We start from the raw sequence: 20,175 nt of genomic DNA, 5'->3' as shown, positions 1-20,175 counted from the left end.
CACACATTGTACATAATGGGTATTTTTTTTAACTTCTATTAAAAAAGAGAGCCAGGAACTGTTAATAGGTAGATTAAACAGGAGTTGATCTTTTCTAATATTATTCTCAAATGGACATTTTACACTATTGATGACATACATTTCCCTGAAATATTTAGATGTGTTTGTGCTTATTGTTAGCAGTGATCTCATATGTTGATTGCCTTAGTAATAGAGTTGCATGGCAAACATGTTGGTTTTAGATTATTTAAAGGGATTCTCCAGTGCTAGGAAAACATATCCGTTTTCCTTGCACTTCAGGACCCTGTAGTGCCCCTCTCCCTCCCACCCCCCATCCGAGGTTGCTGAGGGGGTTAAAACCCCTTCAGTGACTTACCGGAGTCCAGCGCTTATGTCCCTCGGCGCTGGTCAGGATCCGCCTACTCTTCTCCCGTGCCGACGTCAACCGGCAGGGTGACCTAATGCGCGTGCGCGGCAATGGCCGTGCACGCGCATTAGACATCCCCATAGGAAAGCATTACTCAATGCTTTGCTATGGGGATTTCGGCGACGCTGGAGGTCCTCACATAGCATGAGGACGTCCAGCGTTGCTTAAAACACTTTTCGTGTTCTAAGAACACGGAAGTCCCTCTAGTGGTTGTTTGACAGAAAGCCACTAGAGGAGAACTTAACCCTGCAAGGTAAATATTGCAGTTTATGAAAACTGCAATAATTACACTTGCAGGGTTAAGGGAAGCGGGAGTTGGCACCCAGACCACTCCAATGGGCAGAAGTGGTCTGGGTGTCTGGAGTATCCCTTTAAAGTCATAGCGTCACATGTATTGCAATCATATGAATAATTGAATATCAGCGACAAAAGGAGTGTGTAAACGAAAGGCAATCATTACATAAAATCTTCACTAACTGAATCATAATAATGTAATTAAACCCCCACTAATTTTGCCTAGATTAGGTGTTTTTTTTTTCTTTTTAAACTAATAAAATCTGTCAACATTGAAGTTGCTGTTTAGTGGGTAAGTGAGTGTGCTAGATCTTGTGTATTGTATAAATTGGCCCCCAGCAGCACCCCATTAATGCATGTTCAGGTGAGTGCAGCCCCTTGGTTTAAACTACCGGTAAATCATTGTAGATGATTTTTAAAGAAACATTTTTGTATTTGTTGCTACAAACTACTTTCACAGAATAAGCCATTGCTCAAATATCAGACGTGTTAGTTATTTTGTATAAAGTATCTTCCACATACTATGTACTAAATTAGAAAATTGAAAATGTGGACTGTTTCAGTTCATGTATACAATTTTGCTCTTGCGTATACCATTTTTTAAAGTCATGTAAAAGCAAAAAAAATACAATAAATAAGAGTGTGATATGATTAATCTGTATGAAGTGAGTATGAAGTATTTTCGGGAATACACTCACTTGTAGCAGAGCCTTAAAAGCCATTTAGGCAAAATAAGCTTCCAGTGACACTTCATTGTGGGATTCACTCCATTAGTAAGTCAATATGCATATGACATAGATAAGGTAGAAGTGAAAGCACTAATAGTATATCACCCTCTGATTATTGAACATCTGTCTACGTAAAAAATTGTATCAAGAACAAATATTTATTCAAATATAAGTGCTCCACTTTCTCAATTTTATTTTGGACTGTTGCCGTATATGTGCTATAAAGGAGAAACACATACAAGTGTTGTAGCAGTGTTGTTTTTTTTCTTTTTTGTTGTTGTTCCACTGGTATTTCACCATTTCACATTTTCTTTCAAAAAGACTAATCACAAAAGTAATTTTCTTCAATATCCATTTTTTATTTTCCAGGAAATCTCTACTTTACAAATGCTTTCCTCACTGAGTCCTTTGTAGAGGTGTTACGGCTTAACACTTCATACCGACGTGTTTTAATGAAAACCACAGTGGACATGCCAAGACATATTGTGGTTGATCCCAAGAATAGATATCTCTTTTGGGCAGATTATGGACAAACTCCTAAAATTGAACGTGCCTTACTTGATTGTAGCAACAGGACAGTCCTTGTGTCTGAGGGAATTGTAACACCTCGGGGTTTAGCTGTGGACCACAGCAGTGGGAACATTTATTGGGTTGATGAGTCTTTGGACCTCATTGCCAGAATACGGCCAGAAGGTGGGGAAGTGGAAACTATACGTTCTGGCACACGCATTCCGACTCCTTTTGGGATTACTGTATTCGAAAACTCTATCATTTGGGTGGATAGAAATCTGAAAAAAATACTCCAGGCCAGTAAAGAGCCTAATAACAATGAACAACCCACCGTTATCAGAGACAGTCTTAACCTTCTAAGAGATGTTACAGTGTACGACAAGCGTTTTCAGCCAGTCTCACCACAAGAAGTGAACAATAACCCATGCTTGACCAACAATGGAGGTTGCTCACATTTTTGCTTTGCCTTGCCAGGTTCGCAGACACCAAAATGTGGATGTGCCTATGGCACCTTAGCAGGTGATGGCACTCGATGTGTAATTTCTACAGATGACTACATCATCTTTGCAATGGAAAGTTCTATTAATAGTCGATCACTAGATCCTGAGAATCACAGCCCTCCGTTTCCGGCAGTAAATGTGGCCAGGACATCCGTGGCTCTCGATTATGACAGTTTAGATAACAGAATCTACTACACACAGACACTTGGAGCTGGGAGAGGTCGGATCAGTCATTTCAGCATGACCTCAAGACTCACCCCGCACACCATTGTGACTTCAGGTACCATAAATGCTTAAATGACCATATTTAATCGCAAAATGTTCAGTTTGTATTATACAGGTGTAGCCTGAGTGAGAGAAATAGCAGTAACTATTTTAAAAAAAATTGACCTATGATACAATGTTTGGCAGAGTCAGCTGAGACATTTACTCACCCAAGGTTCTTAAAATGATTCATTTTGGCGAGAATAACAACTGTTGAAATATTGTGCCTTTACGTAAAATCCTCTAAAGGTTGTGGTGTTAGGAAGCTGAACCTGAAAACATTAGCTTAATTAATTAGATTTTTATGTAGATAATGCCCCCTGCGATCTCACTGCTCAATTCTCTGTGCCATTTAGGAGTTAAATTACACACCACCTCTGACTGTATAGTATTATAGCTGACAGCTAAAGTATACACAAAACCACAAATCCTATTCTGATTACGTATGGTTATAACCTACCATGCTATAATAATATAGCAGTTATTAAAGTTTTCTTATTACATGCAAGCATATCATCAGAATGCTTACAGGTATGCTGCTGGACAGATTTAGTCAGAAAATAATATATTTGTTTCCATGACCGTCTTGTAGTATTAGAAGCTAGCCTAGTTAATTTTAATTGTTAGTTTTATTATATATGTTCTAGATTTAGGAGCTCCCGATGGTATAGCCTTTGATTGGATACACAAACGAGTCTATTTCAGTGACTATCTAAATCAAACCATAAGTTCAATGGCAGTGAACGGATCTGATCGGACTGTGATTGCTCGTGCCCACCGACCTCGTGCTATCGTCCTGGATCCATGCAGAGGGTAAGCCGTATGTAATCAAACAGTTAAAACAAGTTGTGTTCTGTTTAGCTATTATTTAGAAAAAATGAGAAAATATGGTTAACCAAATACATTTTATTCTTGAATGCAAAAAAAATAATAATTATAAGAGAGATTCTCATGTGTTAAAATCCACATTTCGCAAAAACTTCAAAATACAATGTCCAAAAATAATCAAGAGGTGGTACGTGTTTACATTGTTAAAAATCATATTCTGCAAAATGAGTCGATGAAAAAGAGCAATATATACATCAGTGAGATATTTTTAATCATATGGATAAAGCAAGCCAATGGAACGTCAGTTTTTCAAGGAATGGTCCACTTCAACTTTTTACGGCTTCTAAGGGGGTTCTGGGAACCCCTTGAGGTTTTCATTTTTTAAAAGAACAAATTTCAACTGACCACAGTATTGGGTTAATCACTATTACACAGCAATTTCAGCAATAGTCAATTAGAATTCTTGCTGTTGCCAGTGTATTTGTTTGAGTTATATTGAAGCATGATGATCTATTTTATCCAAGTCTTTTTTACTCCTTCCTTCTTAATTAGCTTTCTCTTTGGATCACGACACACTGCCCTCTTTATGAAGTCGTACATTGCAGTGGTAATAGTTATTTGTTTTCTTCGTAATCTTATCATAGCGACAAAAGGCTGTTGGCACAAGCGATTTTGGCTGTTGGCTGTTGTCCACTTTCCACAAAAAAACCTAATATATACAGCTAAGCAGCCTGAACATTATTCCTGTAGAAATAATGTAATCCAATTCCCATACAAATGATCTAATTACGGCAGTTAGTAATTATATAAAAACAATAGTGAATATGTATTTAGATAAATTTGTTTGCTGTTTTTGTGTGTGTAATTGTGTTGTATTATGTATTAATTATGACCTAATTAAATTGCCTTTTTTTATTATGTAGATATATGTATTGGACTGATTGGGGTACAATTCCAAAGATAGAACGAGCTACACTTGGGGGTAATTTCCGAACGGTGATTGTAAACACTAGCCTGGTGTGGCCCAATGGACTTACCATTGACTACGAGGAACAACGAATTTATTGGGCTGATGCCAGATTGTACGTATTATGAAATGTCTTGGTTGAATTAAATATTTATTAATTGCAATATTCTTAATATTAAAGCATATGGGCCATGCTTGAATTTCTAAAATAATTACAGATAGACATAAGATTTTGAGGTTCATGGACTCTTTAATATATCTACTCACCACTAACACATTTCCACAAATTGTCTTGCAGACAAAAGATTGAACGCTGCTTTTTAACCGGAGCGAATCGTGAAGTGGTAGTAAGCACAGCTATACACCCATTTGCAATGACACTGTATGATCAACATATTTATTGGACTGACTGGAACACCAGAAGTATTTATCGAGCCAACAAACATGATGGGTCAGATCAGATCATTATGATCCAGAACCTTCCACAACGTCCTATGGATATCCATATACTGTCCAATAAAAAGCAGGAACAGTGTGCCAGCCCATGTGAACAGTTCAATGGCGGTTGTAGTCACATATGTGCACCAGGTAGATTATTTTATATATTATGGAACAATCATTTACAACAAACAATTGATGTAAATCTAGGAAAACTAATTTCTCTTTGATATTGATTGATGTGAGTTCCCCACAATATTTCGTTCTGCTGGTTTTTGAAAGCCTCACATTTTATTTAAATATTAGCCAAATTTCTGTCACAAGGAAATGCCAAATTGTTTGTTTTTGTGACCATTTGTAATTGCATGCTCTAAAGTTGGTATAGCACAGTAATTACCTGCTGTACAGCAAAAGACAAATGCAGTAAGGACCATGAGATGTTCTTGTACACGTCACAAATGGAGTAAGTGAATTATCTGGGCATCTTCTTTGCTCCGAATAATAGATTTAATAGCTCCTTGGTTGATTCTTTGCATTTAGGTCTTGCTGTTGCCTACAAGACACTTTCCCTTTTGGAAAACAGTTTCCACCTTTTTAGGTCATCAGAGGAGGGAAGCACATCTAGGCAAAATAGCCATCCGAGCTTTGGTACACAACAGAAGGCAGACCAGCGTTGTCTGCCTTTTCATATATATTCTAAATACGAGGCAACCATGTTATTTTTGTATTCATTAAATCAGTATATCTCCTCTTATACACACAGGCCCTAATGGAGCAGAATGTCAGTGCCCTTCAACAGGAAGCTGGTATTTGGCAAACAACAACAAAGACTGTATCATAGACAATGGCACCAGGTGTGAAAGCGGGCAGTTTACTTGTTTAAATGGACGCTGTATACCTGAACGATGGAAATGTGACAATGACAATGACTGCCGGGATGGTAGTGATGAACTGGAACGCATTTGCGGTAAGAAGAAAGTGACTATTAACACACAGTGCATAATATAATCTTAATTCTCTTATTATTGTGCTTTCAATCCCAAAAAACTACTTGAAATGCTTGATAGGATGTGAATAGCATGTTGTGTTCTTTTGCAGAGAAGTGCATTCAAGCAAGTTTAAATCCCAGCTTAAGACCTTGGGAGAACAACATAGGGGGCAATACATTTAAAATTAGCAAACTTAAAATCAGGGACGATTTATTGGTATAATATTGCAATTAGTATTTATATTTAAAGATGTTGTATTATTATGTATATTTCTAATGCACTTAGGAGCAGTTAATCAACATTGTTATTGGAAACAAAAAAACACATATAATGATTTTACTTTATTTTGCATTACTTACATTAATTATACAGAGTAATTTGACGCAAAGTGCTAAAAAGGGAGCAATCGCCATGGACACCAATAATCTATAAATTCTGATTGCTTTGTATTTATATATCTTTACCTAGGCTTCTAGTGTTTTTTTCACTAGAAGCATAGGTCTAACCTAGATCAGGCTTCCCCAAAATCCGGCCCTCCAGATGTTGCTAAACTACAACTCCCATGATTCTATGAATGAAATATATAGTCTGAGAATCATGGGAGTTGTAGCTCAGCATCATCTGGAGGGCCAGAGTTTGGGGAAGCCTGACCTAGATCATGTAAAGCCCCGATTGGTTTCACTATATGTGTATATGTAATTTGAGGTTCTTAAAGTTCTTACAATCCATGTACAAGCTATGATAATAAGTGTCCTTATTCTTTATTTTAGAATCACAATTTAATAAATTATAGTTAATACACGATTGCACAGTGGCCTGGCTCTGGGGTACCAGAAGAACCCTGATTTATATTCTTAAATTGTTCATAAATGTTTGGCGGGATTTCTACCAAATACTCATGCACCAAAACCACAATTATTATTATTATTATTTTATTATTTTTATAGTGCCAGCAAATTCCGTAGCGCAGTACAATCAAAAAGTTGTAGTGGTTATAGTGCATAGAGGGCTCCTTTCAAGTAGATATTTCACCCAGCCTCCACTCCTTCAAAAAATCTTTGAAAACTCACTTCTTCGTTAAAGCGTATCAATTAAACTGTCAGCAGGTTTCTCATCCCCCACCCCATGACTCCTTTCCTGCAACTGTCAAAAATGACCTACCAAGCACTCAATAAACCCTTCTCTAAAAAACTATTTAATTCCCCTACTTTAACCCGTTTGTGTCACTATACCCCACTCCCTCTAGCATGTAAGCTCATTGAGCAGGGCCCTCAACCCCCTCTGTTCCTGTACGTCCAGTGGTCTGATCTCAATTATGTGTCTGTTAGTCCACCCATTGTACAGCGCTACGGAATTTGTTGGCGCTATATAAATAATAAAATAATAATAATAATATTATCTTGGCATCTACTCTGTAAATGATGCTTGGAGTTTAGAATATTATATGTTGCACTTAGTATGAACTAATGACTCTGAACATTCCATTTTGCATGCAGTCAGATTTGCTGCTGTGTTTGCTGTAGCAGGTACAGTAAACGATTTGATTGACATCATGTAATTCCACTTGCAAGAAAAATTTTTTGTGTCTTGACATGCCTTTCCCTTTCCAAATTTGCAGCTTTCCATACATGCTCCCCAACTGCATTCACTTGCGGCAATGGTCGATGTGTGCCTTATCATTATCGATGTGATCACTACAATGACTGTCAAGATAACAGCGACGAGGCAGGCTGTTTATTCCGGACTTGTGACCCAAACACAGAGTTTTCTTGCAACAACGGAAGGTGTATTGCTCGTTCCAATGTCTGTAATGGGATAAACAACTGCCGTGACAATGGCACCAGTGACGAGAGAAATTGCCGTAAGTTTAACAAATAATGTTTTCACAAACAATTGACCTAAAGTAAATTGATGTGTGTTGGAGAGCAGTTCTGTATAATCTTTCATGTAGATTAATGGAATTCAGACACCGGTAATGGCGTACTGGTTAAATTACAGTACATTACATTTGTTTGTACTTGGATGGTAATATCATAACATAAAAATGAATAAACATTCTACTGTGTGAATGGACACCAGTATAGACATGTGTAAATGTGCATCTAACAACCAAATCTTGAAGAGGAATTCAATAAAGCTAAAATACTGTCTGTGTGTAGAACTGGGAGATATAGAGGAGGCTGGATATCTTATGAGCAATACGGTCATCTGGATTTGCACAATAGCTATATTCTAGTTTTGGGTTAGTTTTATGTTCATTCCACTCTCTACTGTAGTGTTGAGAATATATAGATTTCTGGGATACCCTGGGGTAAGGTCAGGGATAAAAAAACAGCTAAAGGTGCTAGTAGCCTGCTAACACCATAACCACTACATTGCGCTACAGAATTTATGTTGCTTAGATTGCCTGTTAAAAATTGTATGAAAAACTAAAATGAAACTCAATGTTTCCAGATTGGAATTAGTCACTATCTCATCCCAACTTCCCAACATTAGATGGTACAAAATGAACATGTCATGATTCCCTTTTATTCCAGAAGTTTGGTCCTTAAGGGGTTAAGGGGAATCGCCAGTGGCGCAACTAACATCACTGGCAACACCCATAATGGGCGGCTACACATGGAAAGCTTGGCTTCAAGCACATCAAGCTGACATACAGCTGGCTTAAAACATACAGGAACACGCAGAGACCGCTGCTGAAGTGCATGGTCCTAAAGCCTGCTGCAGTGATATGCTTGCGCTGTGTTACTGGGGATAGTTCCCTGGTGTTCGCGGATGAGATACACCGGAAAATTAAATCAGGAAGGCAAGACAGAATTCTAAAATAGGGACTGTCCTGGCAAAATTGGGACAGTTGGGAGCACTGCTACCTGAATTTAAAATATATTAGTTATCATTTATAGTGCTGTCTGCAAGCTAGAGCCATTTTTAAACAGAGGCAATATTTATTTTCTTGCACTAGGAACCTGGGTATGCACTGAAAATTTTCAGTACAATGTACAGATGTACTGATTATTGGGGTTATTTATCAAATGTTCCATCATTCTTTCTTTGTTCTGCTTTTTTCTTTAAAGCTGATCGCACGTGTCAGTCAGGATATACTAAATGTCAGAGCACTAACATTTGCATTCCTCGAATTTATCTTTGCGATGGGGATAATGACTGTGGAGATATGAGCGATGAAAGTCCAACTCACTGCGGTAAGGTTTCTACAGACGGCTAATCAGATTGATAATCACTGATGAAATATAGCTTAATGGTTAGATTGGGATAGAAGAACTGTTCAGTGTTTTAACAGCAGCAGAGATTGAAAATAAGAGCCAAATAGAAAAGATGCATTTATCTTGATTAGCATTCTAAAATATATCTGGTATTAGATCCTTTATTCCTGCTGGTACGTTCTCAATGATAATTATTCATCTAATTTTTATCTCATCCGAAAAAGGCATGTATGCGTCATGCAGGCTAACTATTTTCTTTATAGTTTTTTTTTTAATTTGTCATTTGGTAGAGGAAAAATATATTTAGTATCGATTTATGTGAAGAAATAAGATACAGGAAAGTCATATAACAGTAAAGTGTGTTTATGAAATATATGCGTGTTTGCATCATTCCAGTCTCTCAGACGTGCATGGTAAACGAGTTCCGATGTGGCACCGGCCGCTGTATTCCTGGACATTGGTATTGTGATGAGGGAACTGACTGTCCCGATGGATCAGATGAACCTTCATCATGTGGTAAGTTTATACCTTACCTAATCGATGTCTTTTCGATATAAAAGATTTTTTATAAGGACATTAACTACGAGGCAGCCTAGTCTACGGCCTAAAACCTTGGCAGTATCATTATAAAACAGAGTATGTTCCCTATAGTTCAGCAGTCTATTTACTGTGAATTCTGTGCATTTTAGCCCGAATTTTGAAATTCCATTTTCAATAGAATTTTCTGTTTAGTGAATAACTCCTCTTTATCAATTTCATAGTTATAATTTTTTTGCAGCAGGTATAGTGAACCAGGGGTACTCGCCAGTAGGACACAGTGTTGGTCTTACATTTGAGTGGAACATTCATGATGACATCAGTGACATCATCTATTATCTAAAGTCTTCATTACTAAACGGTGGACTAAATGCTGACTAAGTGCTAGTTTGCCAAATTTCCTTGGCTCGGATACACCTTAATTTTAATTAAAACATTATAATGGCACTTGCTGCAGCACTTATTTTCCAACGTGGGACACCTCAATTTGCCCTGACTGCCAACCAGTCACCGTGGATAACATCAAGTGTAGCACTGTACAGCATGAAGTCACCAAGCAGGACAGATTAGGCTTTATTTGAAGCTTAAGCTGTTGTTTACACCCTCTGTTCTTTCTCTGAGACCCTCTGGTTATAGTTTTGTGATACATAGTTATATTATTACAGCAGTACTATTACTATTTGCTACAGACAAACAAGCTTGCCTTGTTCCTTATTTATTTTGTGTAAAATAAAAAAAATGCACAAATATATCAAGGGATGATATTAATTATGTTTAACAGATTTCAATTTACCAATCACGTTATGATTATTGTCAGTATTGTAATACATCAACTTCGATTCCTCATGCAATATAATTTCTTAAATTCTGCAAGTATTAAAATGTTTTGTAATAAGTAGTGAAGAAAAAAAATGTCGAACTAACTATAGGTTTTTATTTGAACAATGTTTTCATTGTATACAATAATAATGGTGATACTATATAGCAAAACCTTTGCTTGACATTGAGGCCTGCTTTAATTGACTTGGCTTATCTGCTTCACATTACCAGGATGACCCGTGGTATGTACATACACAGAATAGAACAGTGATATGTTTGTAGAAGGTTTAAATGCATCTAAGATTTGAGGAAAGTGCAAGTAAGATGAGTAGACTTTCTTATCACCAAAGACATAGTTCGACGTTGCTCAGATATTGCCTCTTCTGTTTTACATTCTCCAGAGTAAATTTGTGCCAAAGAATGCCTTTCTCCGAGGACTTTATCACTAAATCTAAAATGTGTCTTTAGCTTTAACAATCCCTGATTGTATTCGTTTTTTTTTTTTGTGTGTTTTTCTTTTTCAGCGAGTTACGTGCGGACTTGTTCAAGTGACCAGTTCAGATGTGATGATGCTCGTTGCATCCCTAGGGCATGGGTTTGTGACGGTGATAATGACTGTGGAGATATGAGTGATGAGGATCAAAGACACAATTGTGGTAGGGGATACATTCTACTTTACAAAGGAAAAGAATTTCAATAATTGCTACATCGCCTGGTGCAGCATACAGTAAAAATATGATATCATGCAGACTTTGTAATACATGAATACATTAAAACTTTCACTAAATCAGTGTAAGCTACAAATATGTAGGCAACACAGTCTGCCTGGTCTGTCTCAGGTTACAATAAAAATTCTATCTATACAGAGGTCTGGCAAATATTTTATCTGTTCAAAGAGTTATTTGCATATGTCATATCTTTCGCAACTCCATCTTGCACAGTTTTATTGGCGGATTTGCACAAAATAAGACGTATTCCACTGAGCAGCATAGTTGAACTTTATGTCTCTATGCCAATGATATTGACATGAGTTAGAATTTTCTATAATAAAATAACGAATCACCAAACCCAAGAATCGTGGAGTATAGTTTCAAGATTAGCCATACTGGCCAAAAATCTGTAGTTCTCTAGTCAACTCTCCACTTTTTTCAGTTTAGTAGATATTTTTTTTTTTTTTTATCTTTGCTTTGAATTTAGCCATAGTGGCCATCTAAGTGTCCATATGCATGTTTACTTTTTTTTTTATGATTGTATTGATACATTGCTTATTTTCATTTCAAGTATCTTTTATTTAATTAAAGTTTTAAAATTATTTACACAACAAAAAATAAACGTATTCAATGGTACAACAGAACCCAATATATGTCAATGTACATTGCAATATATCAAACAAAACAAACCATATATATAAAGCAGCATGCCAATTCCACACAAGCATCTCCCGTCGGAGAACTCAAAATTGGCACCTTGAGTTAGAACCCATCGTAATCAATGGTAGTCTGTTTATTTTCTAAATTAACATTAATGGGACACTACAAGATTCCACTTTGTTTTAAGAGCTACAGTCTCAAGCAGATGAGGTGGGCATTTGATGCCAGTGAATCCTCGAATTTTGCCACCACAATAACCACTAAAATAACTTTTAGTCATTATTTTGCTTAAAGAGTCCCTTAAAGGATAATGCACCATAAACACAAAGGAATAAATAAATATATATTTTGCAATATTACATATGCTTTGAATATAATAGTATTTTTTAAATGTTTTCTGTCAGTCAGGGTCAGATAAACATAGGGGAAATGCTACGTTAAGGTAGCCTGATTTTTAACGTATTTATTAAGTTTAAAATAAAAATAAATATATTTTTAAAATTTAGCAGTAACATTTCTAGAAGTTTTAAGACTTTAGGATACATGCCTAACAGAACTTATATTGTTTATATCTTTCATTTTTTTCATAGCCAACCGCAGCTGTAGTCCAACGGAGTTCACCTGTATAAATAATAGACCTCCAGACAGGAGATGCATTCCTCAATCTTGGGTTTGTGATGGGGATTCAGATTGTTCTGATGCCTACGACGAACATCAAAACTGCACCAGGGCATCCTGCACAGCCAATGAGTTCACGTGTGACAATGGACTCTGTATACGGAGTCATTTCAAGTAAATATTGTATTTTAATAATGATGACTTTTACCAGAATGCTTCATGCCATTAGCAGGAATAACGTTATTTTATAATATAAAAACTATATTTCTGATTTGTGCAAAATAAACAGGGGTTTATAACTTCCTGGATTTGATAAGGGTCCATATGATACTTTATTGGTTCTCGTCAACTGGAACCAAAGCATCATATTTGCTGGGCCCCAGGCAACAGCCCGCAGTATATTTCAGATAGCTACACTGACTTCAGTACAAGACATCTAAGTCTCTTAAAAGAGTCTTATGGTGTTTTGTTATTTTATATTATTACAATAGACGAATGGGTCCCTGAACTAATTCTAAAGTAAATAAAATGGGTTACAAATCTAATTTTGGATTCCTGTTAAATTCCTGTTAAATATGTGCTGCAAAGCCACTGCCGCAGAGACATACTAGGAATGGCAGATGGATTACTGTAGGATCTGGTAGACTTGGAGTTGTGGATAAAAGGCATATTGCACAGTCTGTTGCTCTACATAATTCATTTTCTGCACTTTCAGAGTGTAGTGGTGTCGTGGAGAGAGGCACTGAGGCTAGTGGTGTTGTGCAGAGAGGCACTGAGGCTAGTGGTGTTGTGCAGAGAGGCACTGAGGCTAGTGGTGTTGTGCAGAGAGGCACTGAGGCTAGTGGTGTTGTGCAGAGAGGCACTGAGGCTAGTGGTGTTGTGCAGAGAGGCACTGAGGCTAGTGGTGTTGTGCAGAGAGGCATTGAGGCTAGTGGTGTTGTGAAGAGAGGCATTGAGGCTAGTGGTGTTGTGAAGAGAGGCATTGAGGCTAGTGGTGTTGTGAAGAGAGGCATTGAGGCTAGTGGTGTTGTGGAGAGAGGCACAGAGGCTAGTGGTGTTGTGCAGAGAGGCACAGAGGCTAGTGGTGTTGTGAAGAGAGGCATTGAGGCTAGTGGTGTTGTGAAGAGAGGCATTGAGGCTAGTGGTGTTGTGCAGAGAGGCACTGAGGCTAGTGGTGTTGTGCAGAGAGGCACTGAGGCTAGTGGTGTTGTGCAGAGAGGCTTGAAGACTATGGTGAGGCCTAATAGAAAGCAGTTGTTGGTGGGGGATTCCATCATAAGAGGTGTGGAGATGGACAATGGTGGTCTTGTGAGGTGTCTTCCCGGAGCTACTGCTCACAGAGACAGGAGGCGTATCTGTAATATTGTTAAGCAAGCAAAGCAGGAAGGGGAATTGGATGTACTTGTCCATTTAGGGACAAATGACTTGGCTTGCAATGAGGTTTCAGAGGTTAAGGAAGTTTTTAGTGTTTTTGCCAATGATATACGGCAGGTTGCTTCCACATTGTCATTCTCTGAAGTTCTGCCTGTGCATAACACTCAGAACGACAGGCGGATGCGTATTAGGGACTTTAACTTGTGGCTTGGTGAATGGTGTCGGGAGCAAGGATTTGGCTTTATTGCTCATGGTAGCTCTGTTTGGAATGGAAATAAACTGTACAAAAAAGATGGTTTGCATCTTTCTCAAAAGGGAACAAATGTTCTCAGTGAGCAGTTCAGAGGTTTTGCTAGGATGTATTTAAACTAGGAGGGGGGGGGGGGGGCAAAAGGGTGATAAAACATCAATCCAATTGTCCCCCAAAACAAGGACAGAAGGTGCCTGTAGCAAGTGTGTTAAAAAATGATAAGCTTAGAGTCATGTCTACAAATGCTCGCAGTTTAGGGAATAAGATCCATGAACTTGTGGCAATAATGGCAACTGATAGTGTAGATTTAGTCGCTGTTACTGAGACATGGTATAATGAGAAAAATGACTGGGACATAGCAAAACCAGGGTACTCTTTATATAGAAAAGACAGGGAAGGCAAGAAAGGGGGAGGGGTGGCCCTGTATGTAAAGAATAGCATAAAATCTAGTCTAATAAAGGTTAGTGAGGGTCCGTTTGGGTTACGTTAGAATTTGGTAATCACACAGTAACTCGTGTAGGTGTGATTTATAGGCCCCCAGGACAAATTGAAGAGTTAGATAATCTACTAGTTGAAGAAATAGCTAAAATGACAATGAAGGGGGAAGTTATCATCATGGGTGACTTTAATCTTCCTGATGTAAATTGGAAAACAAAAATAGCTACTTGTGCCAGGAGCACACATATTCTAAACTCCCTACTGGGATTGTCTCTAAAACAAGTCGTTGAGGAGCCAACTCGTAAAGAGGCCATACTAGATTTAGTGTTAACAAATGGAGATTTGGTATCAGATATTACTGTAGGTGAAAGTTTAGGATCCAGTGATCATCAGTCAGTGTGGTTTAATATAAGAACAGTGACTGAGTCACACCACACAAAAACAAAAGTTTTAGACTTTAGAAAAACAGACTTTTCCAAAATTAGAATATGTGTAAAGGAGTCATTATCAGACTGGAGCAATTTAAATGGAGTCCAAAAGAAATGGGATTATTTAAAAGTTGCACTACTGAAGGCAACAGAAAATTGCATTAGGCTTGTCAGTAAAAGCAAAAAATTCAAGAAACCACTGTGGTACTCCACAGATGTAGCCAAAATAGTAAAAAACAAAAAGTTAGCATTTAGTAATTATAAAAAAAACCAGAGTGAGGAAGACAGAATGACCTATAAGATTAGGCAGAAAGAGGCTAAGCAAGTTATAAGAGCTTCCAAATCACACACAGAAGAGAAAATAGCACAGTCAGTAAAAAAGGGGGACAAAACCTTTTTTAGATACATAAATGAGAAAAGAAAAGTAAAACAAGGATTAGTTAGATTAAAAACAAAAGAAGGAAGGTATGTAGATGAGGATAAAGGTCTAGCTGACTGCCTCAATGAATATTTTTGTTCGGTATTTACAGATGAAAATGAAGGAAAGGGACCTCAGTTAAGAAAAAGGATAAATGAGTCATTTATTACACGTGAGTTTACAGTGGAAGAGGTTCTATTTCAACTGTCAAAAGTAAAGACAAATAAGTCAATGGGACCTGATGGAATACACCCAAAGCTATTAAAAGAGCTTAGTGGTGTACTAGCAAAACCATTAACAGATTTATTTAACCAATCATTGATAACAGGAGTAGTCCCAGAAGATTGGAAGTTAGCGAATGTTGTGCCCATTCACAAGAAAGGTAATAGGGAGGAGTCGGGCAACTATAGGCCAGTAAGCCTAACTTCAGTAGTGGGGAAAGTGATGGAAACCATGTTAAAGGATAGGATTGTTGAACATCTAAAAACACATGGATTTCAAGATCAGAGACAACATGGGTTTACTTCAGGGAGATCATGCCAAACTAATCTTATTGATTTTTTTGATTGGGTAACTAAAATTATAGATCAGGGTGGTGCAGTAGACATTGCTTACCTCGATTTCAGTAAGGCTTTTGACACTGTTGCACATAGAAGGCTTATCAACAAACTACAATCTTTGAGTTTGGATTCCAATATTGTTGAATGGGTAAGGCAGTGGCTGAGTGACAGGCAACAGAGGGTTGTAGTCAATGGAGTATATTCGAAGCTTGGGCTTGTCACCAGTGGGGTACCTCAGGGATCTGTACTTGGACCCATTCTCTTTAATATTTTTATTAGTGATATTGCAGAAGGTCTTGATGGTAAGGTGTGTCTTTTTGCGGATGATGCTAAGATATGTAACAGGGTTGATGTTCCAGGAGGGATAAGCCAAATGGAAAATGATTTAGGTAAACTAGAAAAATGGTCAGAGTTGTGGCAACTGACATTTAATGTGGATAAGTGCAAGATAATGCATCTTGGACGTAAAAACCCAAGGGCAGAGTACAGAATATTTGATAGAGTCCTAACCTCAACATCCGAGGAAAGGGATTTAGGGGTGATTATTTCGGATGACTTAAAGGTAGGCAGACAATGTAATAGAGCAGCAGGAAATGCTAGCAGAATGCTTGGTTGTATAGGGAGAGGTATTAGCAGTAGAAAGAGGGAAGTGCTCATGCCATTGTACAGAACACTGGTGAGACCTCACTTGGAGTACTGTACACAGTACTGGAGACCCTATCTTCAGAAGGATATTGATACCTTAGAGAGAGTTCAAAGAAGGGCTACTAAACTGGTTCATGGATTGCAGGATAAAACTTACCAGGAAAGGTTAAAGGATCTTAACATGTACAGCATGGAGGAAAGACGAGACAGGGGGGATATGATAGAAACATTTAAATACATAAAGGGAATCAACACAGTAAAGTCTTAAATTAGAGGGACAAAGGTTTAAAAATAATATCAGGAAGTATTACTTTACTGAGAGGGTAGTGGATGCATGGAATAGCCTTCCAGCTGAAGTGGTAGAGGTTAACACAGTAAAGGAGTTTAAGCATGCGTGGGATAGGCATAAGGCTATCCTAACTATAAGATAAGGCCAGGGACTAATGAAAGTATTTAGAAAACTGGGCAGACTAGATGGGCCGAATGGTTCTTATCTGCCGTCACATTCTATGTTTCTATGTGTTATATCAGTGGTTGTAAACTATCAGTTATGTACTAATGTGTGATAACGCAGGAAGCTATCACTCCATTGGGGAAACTCTGCTTGTGGTTTTCTGATCAGTGTCCCTTTTGCTTTCGTACATAGAATGAATACAGTAACACAGAAATTAAGTGATACCCTCACTATTCCCTACTACCCATATCACTATAGTTAATATATCAAAATCCATTATTCTTTGATTAGAACCGGTGATATGAAGATGAATTGCCTGAATGTTCTCGATGATTTAAAATGATTATTTTCCCTAAGAACTAATATTTATTCAGTTATCATTTATAACATTTTCATTCAGGGTTATAAGATATTCTGTTAACTGTGACATTTAAAATACATTTTAACGATCAGTAACAGTAATGAGTAATGAGTATTTCTAAGACACTAAGGTAGTGTCACATTTTGTCCAGTAATGATGAGCATAAAATATTAAGTTGCAAAACATGGAGCCCTCTTTAATCTTCAAACCTTACTTAAATTGCTCTCATCACGTCTCCCCTATTACGACCTGGGGTCAGTTAGTCTTTGGTGCCCTCTTGAAAAGACATGATTTAATTATGTGCTTGTCACTTAACTGCAGGGGATGTATGCATAGAGAAGACATTAAAGAGTGATAACTTCTAAAATTCTAACAATCAATGGCTCCATCCTTCAGGTGCGACAGACGCAACGACTGTGGAGATAACAGCGATGAAAGAGGATGCACGTACCCTCCCTGCACACAGCAACAGTTCACTTGTCAGAACGGACGTTGTATTCCTCAGATGTATGTCTGTGATGGAGACAATGATTGTGAAGATGAATCCGATGAGTTGGAATATAAGTGCAGTACTCCAGAAGCAACTTGTGCTCCGAACTACTTTAAATGTGACAACGGGCATTGTATTGAAGCGGCCAAGGTCTGCAACAGAATCGATGAATGTTCTGATAACAGTGATGAAAAAGGATGTGGTATGTGGATTATTTTATAGACAAACATATATAACATTCAGTGCAGTTGTGCGATTAAAGTCACCATTATTTTAGAAAATTCCTTATGCATTTTATAGTAAGTAGCTAAGGATGGACATAAAAATGTGTTCATCTCTTTATTAATTATAAAAAATTATATATTTGTTTTTTTTAAATTTTATTTTATTTTAAAAAGATAGCTAGGTGAAATTTCACTCTGTGAGTGCCTAATACATATAAAGCATGACAACATCAGGATTTTTGTAACACAGACTATTTATACCACTGAGAAATAAAATAGGGCATCATTTTGGAAACTAGCCAGTGATGTTCTAGAATATGGGTCCTCAAACTCCGGCCCACCAGATGTTGCTGAACTACAACTACCATGATTCTTTGAATTAGATAGATAGCCAGAGAATCATGGGAGTTGTAGTTCAGCAACATCTGGGGGGCCGGAGTTTGAGGACCCATGTTCTAGAACAAATGGGTACATCAATATTTATGTAATGCAAGTTGAGTACCAGCAATAAGACTATGGCTGCATCATTGTGTCATGTGACTAATCCAGACTTGGCTCAAAGACATCCTCATAGTTTGTTAATAAATAGCTTTTCTGTGCTAAACATCACAATTTTATCATGTTTTCATGAACAGATCTAGAACCCAAGTAAAACTAATAACCATAGATCTATGAATTGTTTAGAACGTTTGCTGAATATTAACCTGCTCTTTGTACTGGTGAAAAAAACATATATCACAGAAACCGATAACCTGGTACTTAAAATTTACACAAATATATTTAATACTTTTCTTTTTTTTTATAATTTTTTTTTTTAATAGGTATAAATGAATGCAATGATCGTACAATCAGTGGATGTGACCATAATTGTACAGACACACAAACAAGTTTCTTCTGTTCTTGTCGACCTGGGTACCGGCTCATGTCTGATAAACGGACTTGTGATGATATAGATGAATGCGTTGAATCTCCGTCATTATGCAGTCAATTATGCGAGAATACTGCTGGTTCCTACATTTGCAAATGTGCTCCAGGTTACATACGAGAGCCAGATGGTAAACGGTGCCGTCAAAACAGCAACATTGATCCTTATCTTATATTCAGCAACCGATATTATATTAGAAACCTCACTGTGAGTGGCTTGTCTTACTCTCTTATTTTGCAAGGACTAAGCAATGTGGTTTCTTTGGACTTTGATAGAGTCGACAAAAGATTGTACTGGATTGATGTTGGAAGACAAGTTATCGAGAGGATGTTTCTTAATGGAAGCAGCAAAGAAACTATTATTGATCATGATCTACATAGTGGAGAAGGTTTAGCTGTTGATTGGGTTAGCAGGTAAGTGCATTTCATTGTGATATTTTGAGAACACCTCTGTGATCCTAGATTTGTACACAAATTTCTTTCCCCTTTTACAAACAAATCAAACATTTGTTAATTTATGCCCAGACGAATTGATCCATCCGGGATTTACGTGACTGATCGAAATGTTTGGGTGTAGATTAACAGGAATTTGATTTGTTTTTGTCGCAGGTGAAAAGAATTTGTGCATAAGTCTAATATTTACCAATTAAACTATTTTTTTTATTAGGTAATATATATTGCAAGCATGAGCCAAACTGGTACAGTTGACACAAATCTTGTTGCTTGGCAGGATTTACAAGTTTAAAGTTTACACTCTAACATATAGCACAATTTAAAGGGAAACTCCAGTGCCAGGAAAACAATCAGTTTTCCTGGCACTGCAGGTCCCATCTCCCTCCCACCCTCCAATCCCCAGTTGCTGAAGGGGTGAAAACCCCTTCAGTAACTTACCTGAGGCAGCGACGATGTCCCTCGTCGCTACTTCCTCCTCCGCACCGCTCCTCCTTGTGACTCCATCGACCAGTGGGCGAGACTGATCCCGCCCACCGGCCGAGGAGACCTAATGCGCATGCGTGGCAATGCCGCGCATGCTCATTAGCGCTCCCCATAGGAAAGCATTGAAAATGCATTTCAATGCTTTCCTATGGGGAAATGAGCG

General features: G+C 37.7%; 1 protein-coding gene across 1 annotated transcript in view; it reads left to right on the top strand.

Moving 5' to 3' along the window:
* LRP2 (LDL receptor related protein 2) overlaps window positions 1–20,175 on the top strand; it is a 176,142-nt gene that overhangs the window by 113,230 nt on the left and 42,737 nt on the right. Inside the window, exons 39-50 of the mRNA XM_063429700.1 lie at window positions 1,819–2,739; window positions 3,371–3,536; window positions 4,475–4,633; window positions 4,817–5,106; window positions 5,720–5,923; window positions 7,564–7,806; window positions 9,020–9,145; window positions 9,563–9,682; window positions 11,047–11,178; window positions 12,483–12,684; window positions 17,835–18,130; window positions 18,974–19,490. Coding sequence (XP_063285770.1) covers window positions 1,819–2,739; window positions 3,371–3,536; window positions 4,475–4,633; window positions 4,817–5,106; window positions 5,720–5,923; window positions 7,564–7,806; window positions 9,020–9,145; window positions 9,563–9,682; window positions 11,047–11,178; window positions 12,483–12,684; window positions 17,835–18,130; window positions 18,974–19,490 — 3,376 coding nt within the window. The remainder of the gene's footprint in view (window positions 1–1,818; window positions 2,740–3,370; window positions 3,537–4,474; window positions 4,634–4,816; window positions 5,107–5,719; window positions 5,924–7,563; window positions 7,807–9,019; window positions 9,146–9,562; window positions 9,683–11,046; window positions 11,179–12,482; window positions 12,685–17,834; window positions 18,131–18,973; window positions 19,491–20,175) is intronic.

Source organism: Pelobates fuscus, chromosome 8 (assembly GCF_036172605.1).
Source record: "Pelobates fuscus isolate aPelFus1 chromosome 8, aPelFus1.pri, whole genome shotgun sequence".
NCBI classification, from domain to species: domain Eukaryota; kingdom Metazoa; phylum Chordata; class Amphibia; order Anura; family Pelobatidae; genus Pelobates; species Pelobates fuscus.
The sequence above is the reverse complement of the archived record's forward strand: the minus strand, read 5'-3'. Positions and strand labels throughout refer to the sequence as shown.